Source organism: Sceloporus undulatus, chromosome 1 (genome assembly GCF_019175285.1).
Source record: "Sceloporus undulatus isolate JIND9_A2432 ecotype Alabama chromosome 1, SceUnd_v1.1, whole genome shotgun sequence".
Classification (NCBI taxonomy): Eukaryota; Metazoa; Chordata; class Lepidosauria; order Squamata; family Phrynosomatidae; genus Sceloporus; species Sceloporus undulatus.
In genome coordinates this window covers 228355660-228380205 of record NC_056522.1, presented here as the reverse complement: position 1 = coordinate 228380205, position 24546 = coordinate 228355660, and the positions used below count along the sequence as shown (strand labels likewise).

The 24546-nt window shown below is 41.2% G+C and overlaps 1 protein-coding gene across 6 annotated transcripts in view; it reads right to left on the bottom strand.

Annotated features, from left to right (window-relative positions):
- Positions 1-24546, bottom strand: part of LRP1B (LDL receptor related protein 1B) — a 1051820-nt gene that overhangs the window by 265691 nt on the left and 761583 nt on the right. For all 6 annotated transcript variants that reach the window (XM_042437575.1, XM_042437584.1, XM_042437621.1 and 3 more), the window contains 2 exons: positions 10219-10299; positions 7617-7784 (listed from right to left, as the gene is read on the bottom strand). In XM_042437575.1, the coding sequence (XP_042293509.1) occupies positions 7617-7784; positions 10219-10299 (249 nt within the window). The remainder of the gene's footprint in view (positions 1-7616; positions 7785-10218; positions 10300-24546) is intronic.

The following is a 24546-nucleotide window of genomic DNA, read 5'->3' as shown; positions in this document are numbered from 1 at the left end:
AGTTCCAAACATTAAATGACATTAAGAACAATATTGTTTTAACTGCCCATTGAGAGCTCAAAACAGATGGAGCCTTCAAGGGCAACTCAGGTTGTTTTACAAAAAAAAAGAAGAAAGAAAAGAAAGAAAAATCCCTGTATCATAAATTTACCTTTTGCCAGGTTTTTCTAGTGTAATTGCTCCCAGCTCTCTCTGAAGTCTCATGCTACTAATCTATGATGTTACTCTGAGGCAATTTAACGCAATTCTCACTAAAAGCCATCCCAACATTGAGTTGCAATGCAAGGATGAATCTGTGCTTCAGGGCCTCTCAGTGTAGTAGGGTCTTCAAGTGCTACATACATCATATTTGAGAGTACAGCATGTAAGGATTTAGAATATCTCTTAAAATTTGAAAATACACTAATTCCTAAAATATTCCCTTAAATTGTAATGGAACTGACCGGATTCCATAGCATTATGGTTTTCTGGAAACCAAAGTAATATTGCAAACATATAATGGCTAAAAAATCCTAGAAAAGAATCAGTGTGTGCTTTATAGACTACAGCAAAATGTTTGACTGTATAGATCATAAACAGCTATGTCTGGATCTCAAGGACATGGGAGTGCCACCACATCTGATAGTCCTAACGAGAAATATTTACTTAGGGCAAGAGGTATGGTTAGAACAGAATATGGCGAAACAGAGTGGTTCCCAACTGGCAAAGGGGTCAGGTAAGGATGCATCCTATCACCCTATCATTCAACCTGTATGCAGAAAGTATCATATGAAGAGGAGATTTAGACTCAGAAGAAGAAAGAGTGAAGATAGGAGAAAGGAATATATATATATATATATATATATATATATATATATATAACCCTAAGATATGTAGATGACCATACTACTATAGGATTTTCTCCCACAGGCTTGGAAAAATTACTAAGAAAGATCAAAGAAGAAAGTGCAAAGGCAAGTGTAATGCTGAACATAAAGAAAACATAAAATAATGACCTTGGAGTTTGCTATGAAGAATGTGCCCACCATTTTGCTGATAAAATCACTTGGATTCACTCTGACTTAGATGCTAGAGTTGATACAGTGTCAGTGGATCTAACCTTGGCTCCTGCTTGTCCAGTATATATGGATACTCAATTTGTGCAGCCTGATGATGTGGACAAGATCCTTGAAGAGGTGAGCCACTACATGTATACTACGCCCTTGCCCTTCCTGGCTTATTAAACAGACAAAAAGAAGACTGGTGGAGTGAGGAAGGGAAGTGATTAATGCCTCTTTACAGAAAAGAAGGGTCCCAACACCTGAAAGAGGCTGTGGTAAGACCACCTTTGAAAAAACCTTCCCTGGATCCTACTGCACTAGATAACTACAGGCCAAATCTCCAATCTTCCATTTTTTGGACAAGGTGCTAGAACATGTGGTGGCTTCTCAACTCCAGGCATTCTTGGAGTTGAGAAGCCACCACACACTCTAGATCTATGTCAGTCTGGTTTTATAACTGGTTATGGTAGAAACAGCTTTGGTTGCCTTGGTGGATGACCTACACAGAGAACTGGACAGGGGGAGTTTTTCCCTGTTGGTTTTGCTGGACCTCTCAGCAGCTCTCGATACCATCGACCATATTATCCTTCTAAATTGCCTCTATGGTATGGGTCTTGGAGGCACTGTTCTACAGTGGCTCTGTACGTTCCTGTAGGGGCGCTCTCAGAAGGTGGTGCTGGGGGATTCCTGTTCAACCCTTTGGCCACTGGCCTGTGGGGCTGTCTTTGAAAAGTGCTCAGAAACATCAGCTGGCCCAAAGAGCTGCAGCCAGGCTGTTAACTGGAGCTGGCTACAGGGAGCATATAACTCCCTTGTTGTAACAAGGCTGCCAGTCCATTTCCAGGCACAATTCAAAGTGCTGGTTTTGGCCTATAAAGCCCTATATGGCTTGGGTCCAGTCTATTTGAAGGACTGTGTCTCCCTGCACGAGCCCCCCAGAGCACTGAGATCATTGGGAGAGGCCCTGTCTCTGTCCCACCACGCTCTTAGGTGCATTTGATGGGAACAAGAGAGAGGGCCTTCTCAGTGGTTGCTCACAAGCTTTGGAACTCCCTCCCTAAGGAGATCAGGATGGCTCCATCTCTGCTGTCCTTCCAACGGCAGGTAAAGACATTTTTATGCCGCCAGGCCTCCACATGTCACGAATGCTGCTTAGTTTTTGCTTTTGTTTTAAAGAGTTTTAAATTTTAAATTTTAATAATGTAATGTTTTTAATTGTTTGAATTGCTTAATTCTTTTTAAAACTTTGTTAGCTGCCTTGTACTCAAGGAAGGGGGATATAAATAAACAGAATAACAACAACAATATAGACAATGAGGAAATAGTAGTTAAATATTTCCCATACCTTGGATCAAACATTGTTCAGAATGGAAACTGCAGTCAAGAAATCAGAAGACTAGGCATGGGAAATGGGCAGCTATGAAAGAACTAGGTGAGATCTTAAAGGATATACAGCTGAGCACTAAAATCAGAATTGTCCAGAGTGCCATATTCCCCATCACCACGTACAGATATGAGAGCTGGACAGTGAAGAAAGCCAATACAAAGAAAATCAACTGAGATGTGGTTCTGGAGAAGACTGCTGAGAATACTGTGGACAGCCAAAAAGAGAAACAAATGGGTCCTAGAACATATCAAACCTGAAGTCTCTGTGAAAGGCAAGATTATCAAATTGAGGCAGTCAAACTTTGGACCCATCATGAGAAGGCATGAATTATTAGAAAAGTCAATAATGCTCGGAAAGATAGAGGGCAAAAGGAAGAGAGGAAGGTTGCACGCTAGAACTCAATCAGGGAGGACATGCGCTTGAGTTTGCAGGACCTAAGCAGAGCTGTGTAGGACAAGAGTCTTGAAGATATCTCATCCAAAGGGTTTCCATGAGTCAGGATTAACCTGAGAGCAGTCAAGAACAACAACAAAAGTCAGTTGTACATAGGTTGTTGTTTTTTCCTGAACATCAAGCACTAATATGCAAATGTCCACCTCATGTAACCATCAATTTATGTAGGAAGCTAAAATGGTGAAAACTGGTACAGAATTGTACTTGGATGAGGCAGTCAACCACATTTCCCTGCCTATTTGATATTAACCATGACTTTATTCTTAATTCAGACAACAATCTCCAGCATGAGCCAACAATTTTGTTTCTTAAATTATGCAAGACGTAAGTGGCACTAAGACTTTTGTTCTATTTCAGCAATATCTGGTGCTAATGTAGATTGTCTATGCTTACAAAAGTCTTAATTTTATATGGCAACATTGTGGAAGCAGCCCACACAAGTGAATTACTAAAAGCAAGAATAGCAAGTTCCGAAGAAGTTTATCACATGGGTTTTTTATCTCGTCCTTTTCCCGACAGGATAAATATGTGTTTAATTTTAAAGATGGGTCTTATAGCATGCACCTGCCTGCAGCCATCTGCAGCCTGTCTGCAACCCAGGCTTATCCCATGGCTTTTCAATCACAGGAAAATCCTGTCCTCGAAAAGCTGCGGGATAAGATAGGGCTGCAGTTGGGCTGCAGACAGGTGAATACAGTAAGACCTGTCTTTAAAGTTAAATGTGCATTTATCTCACTGGGAAAAGGACAGGATAAAAGTTTGGCTACCAGTCCTGAAAAATACCAAAATCAAGACTCATCAAGTGCAAAGAAAAACCACCCAGCGAGGGGCATTTCCCAGCAGACAATGGATCACTAATTAAATAGATACCCTAAGGCCTAGCCATTCAACAACATATTAACACAAAGATTAACATGTAAATCACTTCCTCTCAACCAAGGGCCACATATCTCCATGCCAGCATTCTCTGAAGATGTCAGCGACAGATACTGGCAAAATGTTAAGAATAAACTCTTCCACAACATGGCCACATAGCCCGAAAAACCCACAAAAAACTATGGATGATGGCCATGAAAGCCTTCAATTTCTCTTTGGTTAGTTAACTTGTTGCCTGCAGCCCTCCATGTGTTTTATCTTTTTAAAAATACGTAATGTAATTCCCTTTTTAAAAGTTGTAAACATGGGATGATTTGAGTGCCTCAGCTAGAGATGGAAAGAAGGAATATGTTTAGAATGTGCTAATGAAATTAATTAAAGCTAATTCAATTAGCTAATTAAAAATAGATCCAATCACTCTGTAGATTTTATTCAGACTGAGCCTATTCAAATTATTTTTAATATAATACCACTCTTTCCATAAGTGGATAACTAATAATGCAGTGAAGATTGTATTGTTTGCACACACAGGATTAATGAAGTTTTATAAAGATGTGCAAACCAGATTTTTATGGCTGGTATTGAAAATTATATTTCCAAAGACAGTTTAGCCTCAAGCTAGACTATACCCTGTGGGTAAACACATATGTCTATTAATAATTTACATTGTTTTTAATGTTTAAATATTTATTCTTTAGTGTTAAAAGCATCATGATGAGGAAAAGCTACTAGGCTGAAACTAAATGTGGTGGGGTTTTTTTAAAAAAAATTAAGACTTTAACCCTACAATATGTCACTTCACAAAGCAAACCTGAAGTATTCTTGCACTAAAAATATAATGTGGGAAATAGGGATAGAAAGAACTTTTTTAAAAATGAAAAATTATGAAATAACATTTTTCTTAAGGATGAGGAAACTGTGATGAGGAGAATCCTCGACTAACAGGTATCTGCAGTTTGGGACATATTTGTGAAAAAAAGGCTTGTTTTGTTGGACAGAAAACAGTATATTTTTGAAGAAAATAATACTGTAGGAAAAGGCATTTCCTGTGTAGAAAATGCTTTTGTATGCACACACACGCACATGCGCAGATTCAGACATACACACAAACACATTTGTGATTTTTGTTCAGAATATGACTCCAACTGCAATATTATCTGTGCCAAAAATAGAATTTTTTGCTCAAAATATTTGTGTGCATAAATATTATGCTCAGCATAGAAAATAATGTTTCCTGTGCAGAAAATCCTACTTTATTTGGAAACACTCAAACATGCATGTGCAAGCATGCACATTATTTATTTATTTTGCAAAAAACTACTGAACAATAAATACTCTTTAAAAACTGAAGTATTTTTCTCAGAGCAGATGTTAATATTATGCATTGCTTTATTTATTGCTTTATGCAGAAACAAAATTAGTGAAAGGTGATATTTCTAAAGAGAAATAGTTCTAGACTGATTTTGGTGGGGATACTGCCCCATCATCTGCCCCGGGCCCCAGCATTTGTGGGAAACAAAACCAGAACTGACAATGTCATTTCTAGTTTTGATTTGTTTTGTTTTGGAGTGTGTGTGATTTTTTGGGGGTGGTGGTGGTGGGAGGGAGTTTCTACCAGTCCAAAATCACCACTCCTGGAGGGCCCTAGCAACAAAAGGTGTTTGGTGAAGTTGGGGAGAATCTGGGATGTGGACTGCTGATTTCTAAAAGGGCCTTGGGAGTCTACAAGCTCAGTTTTCTTCTACAGGCAGTTGTACAGCATACTATTTTTTTACTAAGTTAGTGGATTTGGCTATTAGATTGTAATTGTTTGATTTTCAATTCATGGCAACACTAACATTCACAGGATTTTCTTGGCAAGATTTATTTAGCAGGTATTTCCCTTGTCTTCCTCTGAGGCTGAGAGAATGTGACTTGCCTAAGGTCACCCAGTGAGTTTCCATGGCCAAGTGGTGGTTTGAACCCTGGTCTCCAGAATCATGGTCCAATGCTCAAACTCCTACACCATGGTGGCTCTGATCACTGGGTACTGTTAGCTATATAACTTAGCTTGCAATGTAATTGAAGTTGCTTTCAGCTGTATTAGTGCTGTGATGTATTAATACACTTGTACTGCATTGCAAGGGATATAGTGCATGAAACTGCATAGTGATATTTCAATAAATCTATTGTTTTCATTTCCATATGTATGAAAATGTGAAAGACTTTTCAGGTAAAGTGTTTCAATACTCATAGAGTGTTCTTTTATGATATCAAACTTTGTGTAAATCATTTGGATAGTTCTGCTGCCAATGTATATATCATATTTTTATACAATGCAATAAAAATTATTTCAAAAACATAAACTGCTAGCCCTGTTGCCATAGTTTAAACTGAATTTGAGAGGACAACACACAATTAAAAGTTAATTAGCAAGAGTTTAAAAGATTTCAGTAGCAACAATGTAGGACAGAGATCACTATATCAGTATAAGTGTGTAAGCTGTAGAATTCAAAGACATAGCTCTGCTATTCTGGAAAATCATTATGCAAAGGGATCCTGTAGCACTATTGAGACTAAATGAAAGTAAGTAGCTGGTATCATGAGTTCCTACATTACAATGTTTTCTACAAAATGCATCAGGATGAGAGAAAACTATGAGGCTGAGGCTAAATTTGGGGGTTAAAACTTTTAACCCTACAGTATGTTCCTTCACAAAGGAAACCTGAATTTTTCCTTCATTAAAAATAGAAGACACTATTGACATGGAGGGAACTAGGTTCAGCATTACTGTCTTTTGTCAAAAAGACCACTAAGCTGATAATGCATTACAGCAGGTATTAACATATAGTTTATGCTTTTGGACATGGTAAATTGTGAATGGCATACCATGTGCACTGTGTTGTGTGTGAGATGCAGAGACTGGACAACACAAGATCTCTTCAGAAAAGAATCTGCTTATGTTATCACTTCACTGGACACAGGTCACAAAATCACGTGCTACATTATTATTTTTTGCCTTTAAGACATTTTAAAGCTACCCCATAATATAAAGTTATCTGGGAATCTTACAGTAAATATACTGTTTAAATAAATAATGAAAGATAAAGCCATAAAATCATAGGCAATCTAACATACGACAACAAAGCAAGACCCTGAGGGAATTCACCAGGCAGGTCCAGCTCCATCAGGACTAGCCTGAAGGAAGGAGACTCCGCCCTCCATAACTGCCATCCACCGGCCTGAGAGAGAGTTCACCAGGCAGGTCCAGCTCCATCATGGCTAGCCTAAAGGAAGGAGACTCCGCCCTCCATAACTGCCATCCACCGGCCTGAGCGGCGAATTCACCAGGAGGTCCAGCTCATTAGGGCTAGCCTGGAAGAAAGACGAAGCCTCCCTCCAATCCATCGCTGGTCCAGGGTCAGGGCTAGCGAAGATGGACCTCATCCCCTTTCCCTCCACCATTCCCTTCTCCTTTTGTTTCGTGTCTTTTAGATTGTAAGCCTGAGGGCAGGGAACTGTCTGATTAAAAATAATAAGTCTAAGCCGCTCTGAGAGCCATTAGGGCTGAAGGGTGGGGTATAAATACCTATATAAATAAATAAATAAATAACATAAGACCCACAGCATTCAACACAATGATGGAAAAATGAATTGTATCAATTATCACCTGCATGGAAGATATGAATTATGAGCAGAAAGATGATCTAGTGGAGTACCTCTTGGCAATATAAATTCTAGCTAGGCTCACCAATCTGGATCATGGAGGGTTTAAGATGGCTAATTAAATCTTTAAAGCAGTATGTTATTTGGCCTTAGGCAACATGCACACTCCTGTGGCGATCTGCCCAAAGGTGGAGAGGGAGATATTGAATACCAACCTTCCTTCGTGCAATTTGGTTGGCTTTCGTCACTGAAATCTCCACAGTCATTGTCACCGTCACAGACCCAGTGATTTGGAGTACATCTGCCATTGGAGCATCTGAACTGATTGTCAGGACATGAATGGACACAGTCCAGTTCATCACTGTCGTCACCACAGTCATCATCTGTAAACATGTAGACATATTTGTATTCATGCTTCAAATTTTCTTATGAGCTACCAGCAAAATGTAGAATTCAAGATGAATTTACTCTAAACAACAGTTTAATGTAATACTGGCTGAAAAGATATTTCACCCTCCTTTTGAGAAATAAGTTAATGCACATTCACCAAAGGAAATGTTATATATATATATTAGGCACACAATAGTCTTACATTTGAATGCAATGTATGCTACAGATATACACACACACACACACACACACACACACACTTGATTCACAGCATATTTCTTAATCAGTAATTAAGAGTGTCTGAGTATGCTTATATCTCTCACATTGCATGTGTTTTGCTTTCCTTCAACATGAACAGGATTTTTATTCAATAAAGTGTGTGCATCAAGCAATTCAAGTCAAGAAGCTTGAACTATTTGTCTTTGTGAAAATTGCCACAGTAATGATCTGTCTGTCCCTTTTCAAGGTGTCTCTGTTCTCCAAAAAGAGAATGATTAGTCCTTTAGAATGCAAAGAGGAGAGTTCTGATAATACCACAGTTTTATTTAATTAAACATGATGTTCCAGTAACTACTCAAATAATTGGATGCCATATTTAAGCTTCATGACTGCTCATGTCCTAGGAACAAATCTGCTCTTGGTATGACGGCATTTATGCTAAAAGCCAATTAAGTTGTTTTACACAATACTTCATGAATTGTGAATGTAAATCTTAGGGTCAAAATTTGATTGACTTTATCATTAATATACAGGCCAGTTTCTCCATGTATATATATTATAGATGTGTCAAACTGAGAAGGCTCATTTTTCAGTTGCTTCATGAAATTTGGTATGTAGTATTTTGATTTCTCTCTCTCTCTCTCTCTCTCTGAAAGGAGAGATTCTTTTCAGAGGAAGCCATTTTTTTCTGTACAATGTCACTGAAAAATCACACTTTACCATGTACCCAGTCCTTCTTTAAAGTGAAAAGAAGACAACAAAAATAGCCACCTTATCAAAAAGTACCATAAGTCTCCTCCCATCGACCCCCTCAATTAAAGAGTTGCAAAATTCCCAGCAAACCTACAGGGCTACATAAATTCTCCATCTTTGCTAGAAGATGAAAGCCTAGGAAAGCTGGAAGAAGGTAGGCAGTAGCTCTAGTTAAAAAACACTCCTCCAATTTAAAAGGGCCCCTCTAAAGAAATAGCTGCAATTTTAAAATATCAAATCACAGTCATGCAGCAATCTTTTTTAAAACACAAACTACTAACAAAAATTTAATTTGAGTAAGAATGCATTGCAAATAAGCAAGGCATGTGCCATTCATTCAAAAGCAAATATGAAATATTTCAAAGGTTGACCCAAGCTATCCATTTATCTATTTATTCAATTTTTGGCTCAGGATGAGGTGGGGTGAGTAGGAAAGTGGGGGTTAGCAGTTCAATTCTATGGCATTCTAAGCATATGTACTTCCCTGTGAAGGGAGAAACTGAGTAAAGCCTGACTGGAGCAAACTAATCACAGCTTTGGAATGATGTAAAGGGGACCTATTGGGGAAAAGGGTGACCACTAAAGGCTTGCCTGCAAAAGAGTTAATCAGACCAATCAGAGATAGAGGCTGCTGCCACATTGCAGAATTAATGTAGTTTGATTTAGTTTTAACTGTCACAGCTCCATCCTGTGCAAATCTGGGATTTGTACTTTCTTGTGACACCAGAACTCTGACAGAGAATGCTAAATATCTCACAAAATGACAAATCCCAAAATTTCATAGCACTGAGTCATGGCAGTGGTGTCAGACTGCATTCATTCTACAGTGCAGATGCAGCAAGGGTGAAGATCAGTTAGAAAGATAAGATCTAAATAGAATTGGGAAGGGGGTAGAAAAGAGGAAAGAATTCAGGGAGTTCGTGTTTAACCTAGTTGTGATAAAATACAACATTATTGCTTTTATTTTCTCCCACTGTGTCTGACTATTTACATTTAACAACTGAAAGCAAAAATGGCTTATGGTTTACCACACTGTACTCACTGATCCACAAAGTCACTTGTCCAATACAATGGTCAGCCTGAGTACCAGATGCAGGGTGAGATCTTGAGGGTAAAAAGGCAGGGTGAGTGACACAAGCCCACATGCTGGAACTATGAGGCTAGGCTGGATAGGGTTTCACTTTACTTATTCATAAAGAAATGTGCTGAAGAAATGGTGAAATCACTTATTCTTTCTAGTTTTGGGTTGCCTTCTGGTGAAAGAGGGTACAGTTACAATTTCCCTCTTTCCTCTCAACAGCAGTCAACCAACAGCAGTCAACCAGTTCTCAAAACTGCTTCCTGAGGAGCAGATGACCCTGCCAAATAAGATGAACTATGTTGCAAGAGGCTGAGGAGAAAGAGAAATCTGCAAAAATCCAGTTGGAGGACTGGAGATGAATTTTTGGTTCTTACCTGAATCACAATGCCACTTGCTACTAATGCATCTTCCATTTTGGCACATAAAATGAACTAAAGGGTCACAAGTTGGGAATTCTGTATGGAGAAGACAAAGGCAAAGATGGTATGTCAGAATGCAGCTGTACTCGTATAAATGCAAAGAAAGAAAGAAAGAAAGATACTGTTAGATAAAATTTTATATTGTCTGAAATACTTACAAAAAGTGTGTGTATCTTTTGTATGTGTGTGTAATTTATTATAACACATTTTATAAGACTAGAGTTCAATTCTCTGCTTGGCCATATAAACCGACTGGGTGACCTTGGGCAAGACATATGCTCTCGGTCTCAGGGGAAAGCAATGGCAAACTTTCTCTGAACAAATCCTGCCAAGAAAACCCCAAGACACGTTCACCTTAAGTTTGCCATAAGTTAGAAATGACTTGAAATCACGGAGCACATATTCAAATTCATTTTATTGTGTGCTGCCCTAAAATAGTTGTGTATAGGGCAGAATGTAAATAATTAATGTAATTAATTAGCCTTCCTGTGAGAAATCTATGTATGAACCTTAAATAAAGAGCCAATAGAAATACCCCCCAAAGGTAACAATTGCTTAGATCCCAATTATTTGATGTCATTTTTGGATGGTGTCATGATTATCTTGAGCATAAATAATTAATCTCCAACTATTGTTAGAGGAAAACTATAAAAAGAAATAGTGCTAAGAATAGTGCAGGTGTTATTAGTGTGATACACTCAAGATTTAGTCTTTAGTTCAGAGACAATTACATAAAATGGAACGTATTTAGATAATTCTCTCACATTCTTACAGAATCTGTCAATAAAGACAACTGAACACAAACTAGAATGAATGAGAAGTACAATCAACTCTCTTAACAGTCACAACTAATTTGTGTCAGACTGAACCTATTCCTCCATCTGCATTTATACACTGAGAATTGCTAATGCAAGAAAGAAAGATACTTTTTCTGTGACTACAGAAAGAAAAGAATCCTTTACTAGTATTTGCTTAAGAAATTGTTAAATACTTTAAGCATCATTATTCCAAGTTGACAAACTCCCAGCTGGAAACTTTAGAGACAAGACAAAGGTGAACCACTACAAGACATAATATTCACCTATAGCGCATAATATATGACATAACATTGTTTCTGTAAACAAGCATGTCCGACAGAAATATCTCACTGTATAAAGCTAAGAAAGTATGTATCCCCAAAGTAGGGATATTTTCTGTATGGTAAACAGGTATTTTTGATCTGAGTTGACATGATGGCATTCTTTATTTCAAACTTGGTGACAAAGGGCTCAAGCTCAACTCAGGCTTGTATCCTTCTGAGGTCGCTAAAATGAGTACCCAGATTGTTGGGGGCAATTAGCTTACCGTTGTAAACCGCTTAGACACTGCTAGGTCGGTATGAAGAGGTATATAAATGAAGTAGTTTGTTTGTTTGTTTTTTGTTTGTATGTTTTAACCTACAGATATCTGCAAAATAAGAGAGGCTGCAAAACACCAGCAGCCTATATTCCACAGAGTGAGGCCACCACCCAATATGCATTATTAATTATTCCAATGTAATATTCAACAACACAAGGTAAATATATGACTTCTCTACATAGAGAAGAATAAAATCCTTTTCTGCAATTTAAAGGAAGATAAGATGTATACTTTTATAGAGGATGTATAGAGTATAGAGTAAAAATAGGAATGGTTTTTTATGTGATAGACAGATATGTGATGGTAATGTTGCTGTAAAGTTAGTTACTTCTTGGTGAGATAATAATAATAACAATAACAAATATTTTTGATTATTTTAAAATTAGAATTATAAATAGGGTTGTGATATTAATTGTGGGTATATAAGAATTAGATAAGAAGAAACACTTAGAGTTTATTAGGTTAAGTAAAAACAGGGATAATGAATAGTCGTTAATACGGAAGGCTATGAAGATTATTTTATTCAAGAAAACTTGAAAGAATCAACAGTAGTAATAGGACTAGTTAGAGTTCAGTAGGGAAAATAGCAGATAATGTTAGAAATTAGTCAGTAATCAAGGAAGTCGGGAAGGAGGGAGGAGAACATTGTAATACTTATATTTCTATTTTAGATTATATTTGATATATGGAATTTTTTTATCTTTATTGTATGTTTTTAATATTTAATAAAATTTTAAAAAAAACATTAACATGGCTACTGTCTTTCCCAAACCATTCAGTGGACAACACTCAGAATGGACAAAGAATTAAACCAAGAGCCTTATCATACAAGACAGGTATATTGGAACTATACTGGAACCCAGTGCCATTGGGCCTACCCTCAAGAAGAAGAGCCCTCCCTCCATGGCATTTGACACCATCCAGACTGAAGGGAGAGAAAAGACAGGCCCAGCGCCATTGGGCCTACCCTTAAGAAGAAGAAGAGCCCTCCCTCCAGTCCATCTGCCTTGGTCCAGGCCTCAGAGGGAGAGAAGAACTGCTGGACCTGATCCCCTTCCCCGCCACCATTCCCTTCTCCTTTTGTGTTGTGTCTTTTTGGATTGTAAGACTGAGGGCAGGGAACCGTCGTATTAAAAAAAAATTGTATGTACAGCACTGTGTAAATTTACAGTGCTATATAAATAAAGCTTATAACTAGCACAGGATGACTGCACCTTAGTTTGGAGCTTATCACATGACACCGTTGCTCTCCTGTTATTTTCTGTGACAGGGAATAACACTCCCTTGGAGTATAGTTTATGCTTTTGACATGTAAATTGTGAATGGAATACCATGTGCACTGTGTTGTGTGTGAGATGCAGAGACATGGACAACAAAGATCTCTCAAAAAGAATCATGCTTATGTTATCACTTCACTGGACACAGGTCACAAAAACACGTGTACATTATTATTTTTTGCTTTAAGACATTTTAAAGCTACCCCTATAATAAAGTTATCTGGGAATTACATTAAATATACTGTTTAAAAATAAATAATGAAAGATAAAGCCAAAAATAATAGGCAATCTAACAAACGACAACAAAACAAGAACCTGAGGGAATTCACCAGGCAGTCCACATCCATCAGACTAGCCTGAAGGAAGGAGACTCCGCCCTCCATAATGCCATCCACGGCCTGAGAGAGAGTTCACCAGGCAGGCCAGCTCCATCATGGCTAGCCTAAAGGAAGGAGACTCCGCCCCATAACTGCCATCCACCCGGCTGAGAGGAATTCACCAGGCAGGTCAGCTCCATCAGGGCCAGCCTGAAGGAAGGAGACCCAACCCTCCATAACTGCCTCCGCCGGCCGAGAGGGAGTTCACAGGCAGGTCCAGCTCCATCAGGGCCAGCCTGAAGGAAGGAACTCTCCCTCCATAGCTGCCATCCGCCGGCCTGAGAGTGAATTTTTATTGTATGTTTTTAATATTAATAAAATTTTTAAAAAAACATTAACAGGCTACGGTCTTTCCCAAACCATTCAGGGGACAACACTCAAAAGGACAAAGAATAAACCAAGAGCCTTATCAACAAGACAAGGTATATTGGAAACTATACTGGAACCCAGTGCCATTGGGCCTACCCTCAAGAAGAAGACCCTCCCTCCATGGCATTTGACACCATCCAGACTGAGGGAGAGAAAAGACAGGCCCAGCGCAATTGGGCTACCCTTAATAAGAAGAAGAAGCCCTCCCTCCAGTCCATCTGCTTGGTCCAGGCCTCATCAGAGGAGAGAAGAACGCTGGACCTGATCCCCTTCCCCGCCACCATTCCTTCTCCTTTTGTGGTTGTGTCTTTTTGGATTGTAAGACTGAGGCAGGGAACCGTCGTATTAAAAAAAATTGTAGTACACACTGGTGTAAATTTACAGTGCCTATATAAATAAAGCTATAACTAGCACAGGATGACTGCACTATTTGGAGCTTATCACATGACACCGTTGCCTCTCCTGTTATTTCCCCTGTGACAGTGGAATACACCCCTTGAAGTAATAGTGGAGTTTCCTTCCTTACAGGCTTTAAGCAGAGACTGGATGGCCATCTGTCAGGGATGCTTTGATTTAGATTTCTTTTTCATGGCAGGGAGTTGGACTGGATGCCCTTCGGTCTCTGCCAACTTTACGATTCTATGGGGCATTACAGACTGCCCGTTTGGGGCGGCCTGGTAGCGCTCCTTCCCTCCCACGCCGGATCGGGGCCCAGCGCCCAGAAATGGCAGCCTCCGAGCCCGATCCGCCGCTTTTCCAGGCCACGGGGAAACAAAGCAAAGGCCGCTTCCCACGGCCTGGGAAAGGGTTCCTTGGGGCTTCATCCCAAGGACCCCGACGGCGGCGGGGAGGAGGAAAAAAAGGGGCCGCTTGGGCCCCTTTCTCTTTTGCGTCGCTGGCGCAGCCTTAAGCTGCGCTCGCAGCGACGCAAACCGCAGAATGAGCTCCATTTCGGAGCTCCTTCGTGCGCCGCGGAAAGAGCGCTCTATGCGCCTCATATGGCGCAAAGACATCACGTCGCACCGCCACCGTTTGGAGGCAGCGCATTTGTGACGTCGTAAATGGCGGGCCCCCGTGTGGAAATGGGCCCGCCATTTTTGTAATGTCCGGGTGACATACTAGGGTTAAGGTGTGGTGCGTAAGGCATGCACTTTGCCTACACCCTAGTACATCCCCAGGACATATTTACGCCCGTTTGTAACGGGCCTGAGATTCTATTATTCCATGAAAGTGTTAATTTTTTCCAGCCTCAAAAAGTCCATTATAAACCTCCTTTTGCACAAATTCTGCTGTATGATTTGCAGTGTGAAAGCCAAATTCTGCTCAATGTGAATTTTCAGTGGTCCAAGGGTAGAGAAGAGAGCAGTCCCGAATGAATTGTACCTTTGAAAACACACTGTTTAATGGAGAAGAGCCTAGCTGGATAGGCTCCAAACCTATGGTTTCTAGTCAGTATGTTATTTATATTAAACAAATGGAACATTGCCTCAAATGTATCTTTTGGGCTCAAATAAGTCTAATATGACAAAGGAGTTGCTTGAGTTTCAGGACAATAGTGTCAGTATGTCCATTATTTCCTTTTAATTGAAAAGAAGTCTAACAAACAAGTGTTCAGTGTTAAAATTATTATTGAAACGCCTGAAGGTCATAATTTCACTGGAGGAAAAATCTTTAGTAATTTTCTAGTGTTTCCATTGTAAATAAGTTTAATTGTGTCACGATGGCACCCTTTTTCATACCATCACATTTTTAATCAGGACATAACAATGATTTGTCAAAGATCTATATACTGCACCTGGTTGTTAAACAATATATAAAAACATTGTTTCTAGAATGGGGACTCCATATTTGCCAAATTCCAGTTCTGAAGTAAAGACTAATAAAGGTCTGGGAGGCACCATGTAACAATTTTTTCTACCCACTCCCCACCATAATATGCGTATGATATAGAATTGTTTATAAAAGTAATCCCAGCGGTATCAAAAAAAGGTGGCCTGTTGAGAGTAATGGACTGGATGAGGGTGAATAATTGAAGTTTAGTGCAGACAAACAGAGGTGCTTCTGGTACACGCCTAGTGAGAAGCAAAATTAGGGAATATGGACTGAACATGTGCTGTGCTGCTTGGTGTTACGCTCCCTCAAAATCCAGGGTCACAGTTTGTGTACACTCTTGATCCAGTCTTTCAACCTAGCTTTCCAAAAAGTAAGTGGGGCATGGGGGGTCCCACAGAGTGTCAAAATCTCCTTGAAATTTTGGGGAAATTATAGCTCAAAAGGGTACTGCAAGAGGAATGGTCCAAAACACAACTGCAAAAATCCAGTTTGAGACAAGTACGAATCCTGGCAACGGTAGTTTACTGGACAACAAAGCTCTCTGACAGAGGCAAGCTAATGTCTCACAAAACTACAGTTCCAGAATTCCCATAGCATAAGTTAAAGCAGTCTCAAACTGGATTGTTTTGCAGTGTGTACTGGACTAGGACCACACCGTGGGGTGAGGTGGAGATATGATCCTTAATTGCGTTTGGGATGGAACTCACTTACGTACAGTACAACCAAAGCTCTTTGTGCCAGCCTGGGTCGAAATTAGGGTTCTGTAGGGTGGGGCATCTGCAACATCCCAGCCCTACTATTGGCGCAGGGGCACCATGATTGCGTGTGCCCCTTCCACAGGGGCATGCATGCAATGACGATGTCTGTGTAACGCAGTGCCCAAAACAGAGTTGCACTGCACTTTGTCATTGTTGTGTGTTAGTGCACCAAGGCGCTCCACATGTGGCACAAAATGTATCTGCCCAGGAGCGGGTTCCTTTTTTGGCCTCCGGGCCACAGTGTTGTTTGCGCGGCCCCCATCCGGGGGGAGAAAGGGGGGCCCTGGCCGTCCTTTCTCCAATCTCTACATCCCCTTAGTCTTCATTGTGAGAGGAAGTGCAAAGAGCCTGGGGATGGGGTTAGAGTTTATGAAGCAGACTAAAGAGCATGTATTTTACTACTACTGACCCCCGCATAACCCTAGACCTTGTGGCCCCTTGCCTAGTTTCCATAGGTCAATGTGACCTCTCCAAAAAGGCACTAGAGATTAATTATGACACCCATATAAAGCTAGAGGAGTTGTAAAGGGTATGGTAAAACCTGCAATTCGGATTTCAGTGGTGGCTAGGATACATTTACACAATTAAAATTAATTGTGTCAATGGTCCAGCTGGTATTTTACTAATAGCCAGCCCTTTGGTGGCAAAAATGAAAAGAACAACAATAGTATATTTTTTGATGCAGACAAAATTCACACATGCCAAAAGACTGTGTAAACCAGATTTCTGTCTGAACAATGAGACTTTATATCCGGTTCCTATATCCCCCCCCCCCCCCACCCACCCCCCCCGCCCCGACAATGACATCAGTATGCTGGAGAGTTCATCTACTGCCCAAACATATGTAGAGTGTGAGCAAGGGCCACAGAAGAAGGAAGAATGAACCTTCTCACCCCTTTCACAGATACAGTCCATTTGTTACAATAAGGGATTAACAGGAAGCAGAGCAAAGTGATCCTGAACACTTCCAGAATGAATGATATTGCAGTTTAGCTTCAAAACCAGGCAATCTCAGGCAACAGAAAAGAAGAACAGTTTCCTGTTGCTCCTGTTTTAAATAGTTTTAATCCGCTTTCTTACTAAAGGCTGGGCTTCTGCATTCAAGTGATTTAAGAAGATACAGTGCCATCACCACCTTGAATCCTTGTACCGCGACAAAGATGAGATATACGTCAATCAATCAATAATGAAAACACCACTGTTGAAGAAACAGTCAGCTACTGGTCTAATTCATTAATTATTTTTTCTAGATGAAAGAAAAAGGAATCACTCCCACCCCCTTTTTCACCTTGTGAAGTTAAATGATTTAGTTAATTCCATTTACAAACTAAATGCAAATGCATAAATTGTTAATAAAAAATGAAAAAAGCAACAGTATGTAGAGAATTTAACACATCCTTCCCTTCCTCTTGCGCCGCCCCTCATTCCTAGGAACCTTTCCCTGCATGCACGGCTCATCACTCCCTAACCAGCTTTAAGGCTGACTGAAAACATATTGTTTAGGAAGCGTGTCTCAGGGAATTTGATTGTCATCTGGCTGTCTGACAAATATTGAATGTGATGTGACTTTGTTTGATATTTGATATGTTTTTAATCTGTTTTTTACTTTTCTATATAAGATAATTTTATCTATTCCTCTTTTAATTGTTATTATCTTAGAATGTACGCCTGGGGCCAGGCTTTTTATTTCACTCCTATTTTACCCGACTTGGTACAGCGCTGTTTATAATTACAGCGCTAATAGAAATAAAAATAATAATAAATATAATAATAATAATAATAATAATAATAATAACTTCAAAGTCATGCAGCAATCTTTGATTCTTCCTCATTCTAGAAACAGTAACTCAGAAGTAGTACCTTTTTTCAGGAAAGAGTTCATAATTTTTTCATATAAAGTGATGGAGGAAAGGAAAGGCTAATGAAAGTTTTGACCTGCCAGTATAATGAAAAGAAAAGTGGGGAAAACCCTTCCTTTGATGAAATATTACTGAACTCTCGGCAGTGACACTCTACATATAATGCTGCTGTTGGCTGGGGGTATGCATTTTGTCTTATTCAGTCAGCTAAGGTGAGCTACTCTATTAAACAACTGAACAGTTCATTTACGGACTAACATCTTTCTGTTTCATGCTGCTGTGGGTGAGTCCCCTACTGAACACAGTAGGACTATGTTTGAGCAAACATGGATAGGAGGCATCAGGTGTAGAGATGCACCACAAGGACTGAAAGCAATCTGTCTTCTTCACAAAGGTGTGACGGTCCAGCACCAGACATCAGCGATGACATAAACAGCTCCTATCAGCACAGCTAACAATAGTAGGGAGTGAAAAACTTAGGAGTAGCAAGTTTCAAGCAAGATAGCTAATAAACATGTTACTACTGGTAAAAGGGGTATAGCACTGTTATGCTAACAAAAGCAGCACAATGAATGGAAAGAAATTTATTTATAGCCTAATAGATAACAGAACCTAATTAGACCAGCGCTAAGTGTGTAAATGCAAAGTTTCCATTCATGGAATTGCCTCTCCCCGAAACAATTCAAGGATGCTGAAGGAGAGCCGATGATCAGAACAAAAAAGTCTAGAAAAAAAGGAGCAATAATAAAAAAAAAAGTTTTATTGGAAACAAACTAAACGAATGGGATAAAATGGGAGGGAAGATAAAATATAGTCAATCCTGCAGACAGACAAGAATGCTGTGGTCTGTGTGCAGAGTTGAGACAAATGAATAAAAAAAAAGCTGATGTAACCAATATGTACTAGGCTATGGAACTATAAATCCCAACCAATAAATCAAGTATATGGAGATGTCCATACATGTGAATACAAATACAAATGAAGTTTTCAACACCTCCAAGGAAACAGATGGGATGGATAAGATAGCAAAGCCCATTACAAATGATGAATTGATAAAATAGGAACAAACACGTTTTGACATAAAGCTCGTCAGTGTCAGGATGGCTGTTTATTACAGCATAGAAGATTATAGCAAATATGTGGATACATCCGGTGGAAGTAAGTAGTTTAGTTGTCCCAATATGGAACAGTAACCCCGGATGTCCCACAGATAATAAGGCCCTGCTTGCGTTTCAAATTCAGGATGTTAAGAAAATGTGCTGGAGCTGACATGCATAAGGACAGTAGCAAGGTTATTGAACTGAGATGCATTTCCAGCAAAAGACAGAGGAGGAATTTGAGCCTAAAACATGAAGCTTATCACACGGGGCTGCAAGGAACGAAGCTAGCACGGAATGAAAGGGGATGAGGGGAATGGAATGGGGAAAGGATGCATTATACTGCATGCTGGAACACCAACAGTGTCACCGGAAGTCGTTGTTTCATTCTCCTTCTCCATCTGTCCCAGTTCTTGAAAAATTCCCTCCTCTGGGATGATGGGGAATGGAATAGAATGGAACGCAGATTTCCAGTGCATCGATGGCATTCCAGCTTGCAATAAAATGCAGCCATTTCCTTGTTCTGTTTCCATATGCCCCTTTTCATTCATACTAGCTGCGTTCCTGCAGCTCCATGTGATAAGCCCCATTCATTCAGTGAGAAGCAGTAAGCTGCGCTGGCTGGAGTCCACTTGTGAGTGAAGATCTACACCCAAGGAAAAGCTAGGAAACACTGAATGAATGAATGAATCGTGATTTAGAACCGCTATTCCCATGACACAGCAGTTTACAAAGTAAAAATACGAAACACAAAATCCAAAAAAAGAAAACCCCACGTTAAACAGTAAAATACAAGCGATTAAATATCCATCATTCAACACCTTTTAAAACCATTAAAACCAATAATACCAATAACACCAAAGACATCCATTACACGACAACAGCATAAAAGGAGAAGAGTGGAATTAAGGGACATGGGGGAAAGCAAGGCGGAAAAAGGAGTCTTTAGGTTTTCCTAAAAGACTCCAGGGAGGGAGCTGAGCGGAGCTCGCAGGGGGATTGTTCCAAGCCTGTGGGGCCAAAACAAAAAAAGCCCTATGTGCAGACATCACATATCTCGTTCAGGGACTCTCAAAAGCTGGTTTCCCATCAGACTGGAGATGAGGGGGCGGATTATATGGGGAGAGGCGGTCCTCCAATACCCTGGGCCCAAGCCATTAGGCCTTTAAAGTTATAAAACAACCTTGTAATGCGCCCGGAAGCAAATTGGCAGCCATGTAGATCCTCCAATACCGGTGTTATATGGCTGGCTCTGAGTACCAGAACCAGTCTAGCTGCCATGTTCTGAACCAATTGAAGCTTCCAAGTTGGACAAGGGTGCTCCATGTGAGCGCATTACAGAAACACGAGTCGAGAGGTTACCAGTGTGTACCACTGTTTCAAGGTCCGTCCGGCCCAGGTAGGGTTGAGCTGGCGTACAGCCGAAGCTGATAACAGACCGCCTCTAAACTGTCGCATCCCCTGAGAGGTTAGTGGAGCGACGATCCAGAAGCACCCCCAGACTGCGAACAGTGTCCTTTACAGGGAGTGGACCCCTTCAGGACAGGTGGAAAAATTCCATCCTGGACGATGGGAACCTATCACAAGTACTTCCTTTTCTCTGGATTCAGGCTGAGTCTATTTCCACTCATCAGCCCATAAACCGACTCCAAACAGGCATTGAGTGGAGAGATCCATCCCTAGTCACTGCAATCAGTCGGGGACACAGAGAAGACATTTGGGTGTCATCAGCATACTGATAACACCATGCCCGTGTCTCCGGATGAATCTCTCCCAGAGGCTTCTTGAAATGTTAAATAGCATAGGGGACAAAAATTGCTCCTGAGAGACCCCAGATGTAAGGGCCCTCTTGGTGGAGACAGTCCCCAAGCTCCACCATCTGAATCTACTGAGAGGTAGGAACGGAACCACTGCAAAGCAAGCCCCCGATACCCAACTCTCCCAGGCGATCCAGAAGGATACCATGGTCGATGGTATCGAAGGCCGCAGAGATGTCCAAGAGCACTAACAGGACAACGCTACCACCCTGTCAATGCCCAGACGGAGATCATCGACTAAGGCAACCATGGCAGTCTCAACCCCATACCGCCAAGAAGCCAGTTTGAAATGGGTCCAGATAATCCGTATCCTCCAAGACCTCTGTAGCTGGAGGCAACCGTCTCTCGATCAACCTTCCCTAAAAATGGCAGCAGTGAGACAGGCCGATAGTTATTCGAATTAGGGGGTCAAGGGAGGGCTTTTTTAAATAAGGTTTCAACAATGGCCTATTTAAACTAGATGGCAAACGCCCCCTGAGAGAAAATGATGATAAGGCGCACATCTCAGTTAATCGCCGTCCCCCCTTGAACTGCCAGCCATGAAGGGCAGGATCGAGAGAGCACGAGTCATCTTCCTAAGCTACTGAGGATCTTGTCCACATCCTCGATACTTACAGACCAAAATGATCCAGTACAACTGAGCCACGAAACTCTGGATGCCTCTTCTCTCGATTCTGAACCAATAACAGCGTGGAGGATCAGCCTTAGCCGAGAGATTTTATCCCGAAGAAGTGTTAAACCGTCACAGCAGGCTTTAGATGGCTCCAATAATGGGTTGGGGGGGGGGAGCCAGTTGGTAAGCTCTCTCACAACCCTGAACAGCCTGCCAGACGCGACTCCGGCGGACGCAATACGTGCAGCAAAGAACGAGTTCTTGGCTGCACCTATTGCCACTCCGTAGGCCTGCAAATGAGACTCTAGGAGTGTCTTGTCGCTAAGTCCTGATGTGTCCGCCATTTTCGCTCTAGTTCATTGCGCAGCCCGCTCCTTGCCCTGAGATCTTCTGTATACCAGGCTTTTTATTGGAAGCAGGCCAGAAAGGACACTGTGGCGGTTTACAGATCGCCAAATAGTACGTCATCAATACGTACTAGGTTAGGAAGGGGCGGTGCGTCCGCACCCCCCTAACCCAGTACGTATTGAATACGTACAAGATGGCGGCGCCCTGTTCATACGGCACCGCCAATCTTTACGTATCGACGCTGGAGCGTCCGTAACGCGTCGCGGGCTTGGGACGTAGGGTGCGCCCCTGGCGCCTCGTACGTCGCAAACGCGACTTAAAAAGAAGCTCATTTTGAAGCTTCTTTTTCGTCCTCGCGGAAGTTGGGCCGTGTGAAGGCTCCGCGTCCCCGCGGACCTACTAGCGGCGGCAGCAGAGCGCCGCAAAGCGGAGGATGTACCCGCCTGTTAAAGCCCTGGAGAGATCAGTATCCCAGGTTGGTCAGGGCATCAACAGAATTGCCGTCAGTTCCAAACAGATAGAGCCCTCTAGGGCTTCCTGGAACTTTTGGGTTCCATCAGTCTTCGGGGTGACCAATTCTAATAGTCGTGCCACCCCCGGGGGGATCGGGGGCACCTGATACAGCCTCGATCCTTCCATGACAGGGCAGAGATATTCGTTACCATCTGCCCACGGAGACTCCATGTCCGTACAGAAAATAACATCTAGTGTATATACCAGCAGAATGCGGGGGCCGAGACCAATTGGGACAGGCCCAGGGCAGTCATGGTAGCCATGAACTCCCGAGCCGCACCAGTTGGAGCAATGACTAAGCCTTGAAGGGGATGTTGAGGTCCCCCAGGACAAGAAGCCTAGGGGACTCAGCACCAGCTCCGAGACCACTGTCAGCTCGGCCAGGGGTCTGTTAGCGCACGGGTGGCTGTAACAACAGAATCCCTAAACTGTCCCTAGCCTTCAGGGTCAGGAAATACACTCAATGTAATTAATCTGTCGAACTAGTTCCGGACAAGGAAGGTGTTTTTAAGATCAAAGGCCCCCCCCCCCCCCCGCCCACTTACCCTGATCTGGTCACATTACATTAAGGTCACAAACCATAGAGAGCTGTGTTAAAGATCCGTCTTTCAGTTTCACCATCTTTCTCCCAGCTCCAGCACCTTCACAAGGAGGGTTGGTGGGGCACAAGAGATGACCTTGTCAGTGGTAACCCCTAGACTCTGAACTCCCTTCTGAGAGAGGCCAGAATGTTCCTGTCCTTTCTGTCTTTTCATCAGCAGACTAAATCCTTTTCTTTCCAACAGGATTTTAATACAGAAAGTTTTAAAGAAGGGGCTAGGAGGTATTGCATTGTTTTAAACTCAACTGTTTTAAAAGATGTTTAATCTTTTAAATTTCCCTTTATTCTTTTAACTAGAGATTTGAAGTGTTTTAATATTGTGACTAGATTAATTCCATATTAATGTTCACCTTTTGCATGCTTTTAACTGCATTGATCTTTTAAACTGTAAACTGCCTTGAGTCCTATTTTTGGGAGAAAGAATAGATAAATATAATAATAAAAGGAAGAGGAAAAATGGAATTTAAACATTCCAAGGAGAAAGCCTGACTGAATTTTGCTTTCAGCATACTTCACTTTCTGCATTCTTTCCCAGAGTCTTATGATGACATTGAACTATCTAGACTAGGAATATTAATTTATGCACACTAGTGCTGTAATTTGGCTAACTTGTTTCTCTTGTTAATGTGGCTGAACTTTTTATGAGCAAACACTCCCACACATATATCAACCTGTTCTCTGGCAGATCCATTCTGCAGAGGGACTACAGAAGGATTTTACTCCTCTAGTACCAGATTAATTTCATAGTCTTCCAATATACCCAAAAGAGCAATTCTCAGGACACAGAACTGAACTCAAGACACATATCAGATGCACGAGTGTTAATTTAGCCTAAGTGCTAACATGTAGGTTTGTTGGTCTGTTTGTTTGTTCATTTTTAATAAAACACTGATGTAATTCTACTGTAGCCATACAAATTCTGATTTAACGTGCTATATCCTGCCTTCCCCAAAATGGGCTGAGTACTGATTGGAACATAGAATAAACAGATTCGTAGTTGAACAGTCAAGGTTAGCCAGTTGTGGGGAAAAAAACCAGTTTTAATGAAAACCTGAGGGAGGAGGAGGAATCAAGTGGAGTCAACAGGAGTTGCTGCTGCCATCACTACCACCTTTGTAGTTGAGTCAGTCAGGGGCGTGTTCTCCCAAGCCAGATATAAATGGCTATGGCCTGTTACAGACTGCCAGAATAAAGTTGCTTCGGGTCTCTTTGGAGGTATGCTGTTTAAATGATGCATGCATCCTAAGAATCCGGAAGCTGCACCAAAGCTGCACTCCAGTGCTTAGGAATGGAGTGTGGCTTTGGCATGACCTCCGGACTCTTAGGACCTATGCATCATTTAAATAGCATACCACCAAAGAGACCCGAAGCAGCTTTATTTTGGCAGTCTGTAACAGGCCTATGGCAGAGAACCATGATCTAA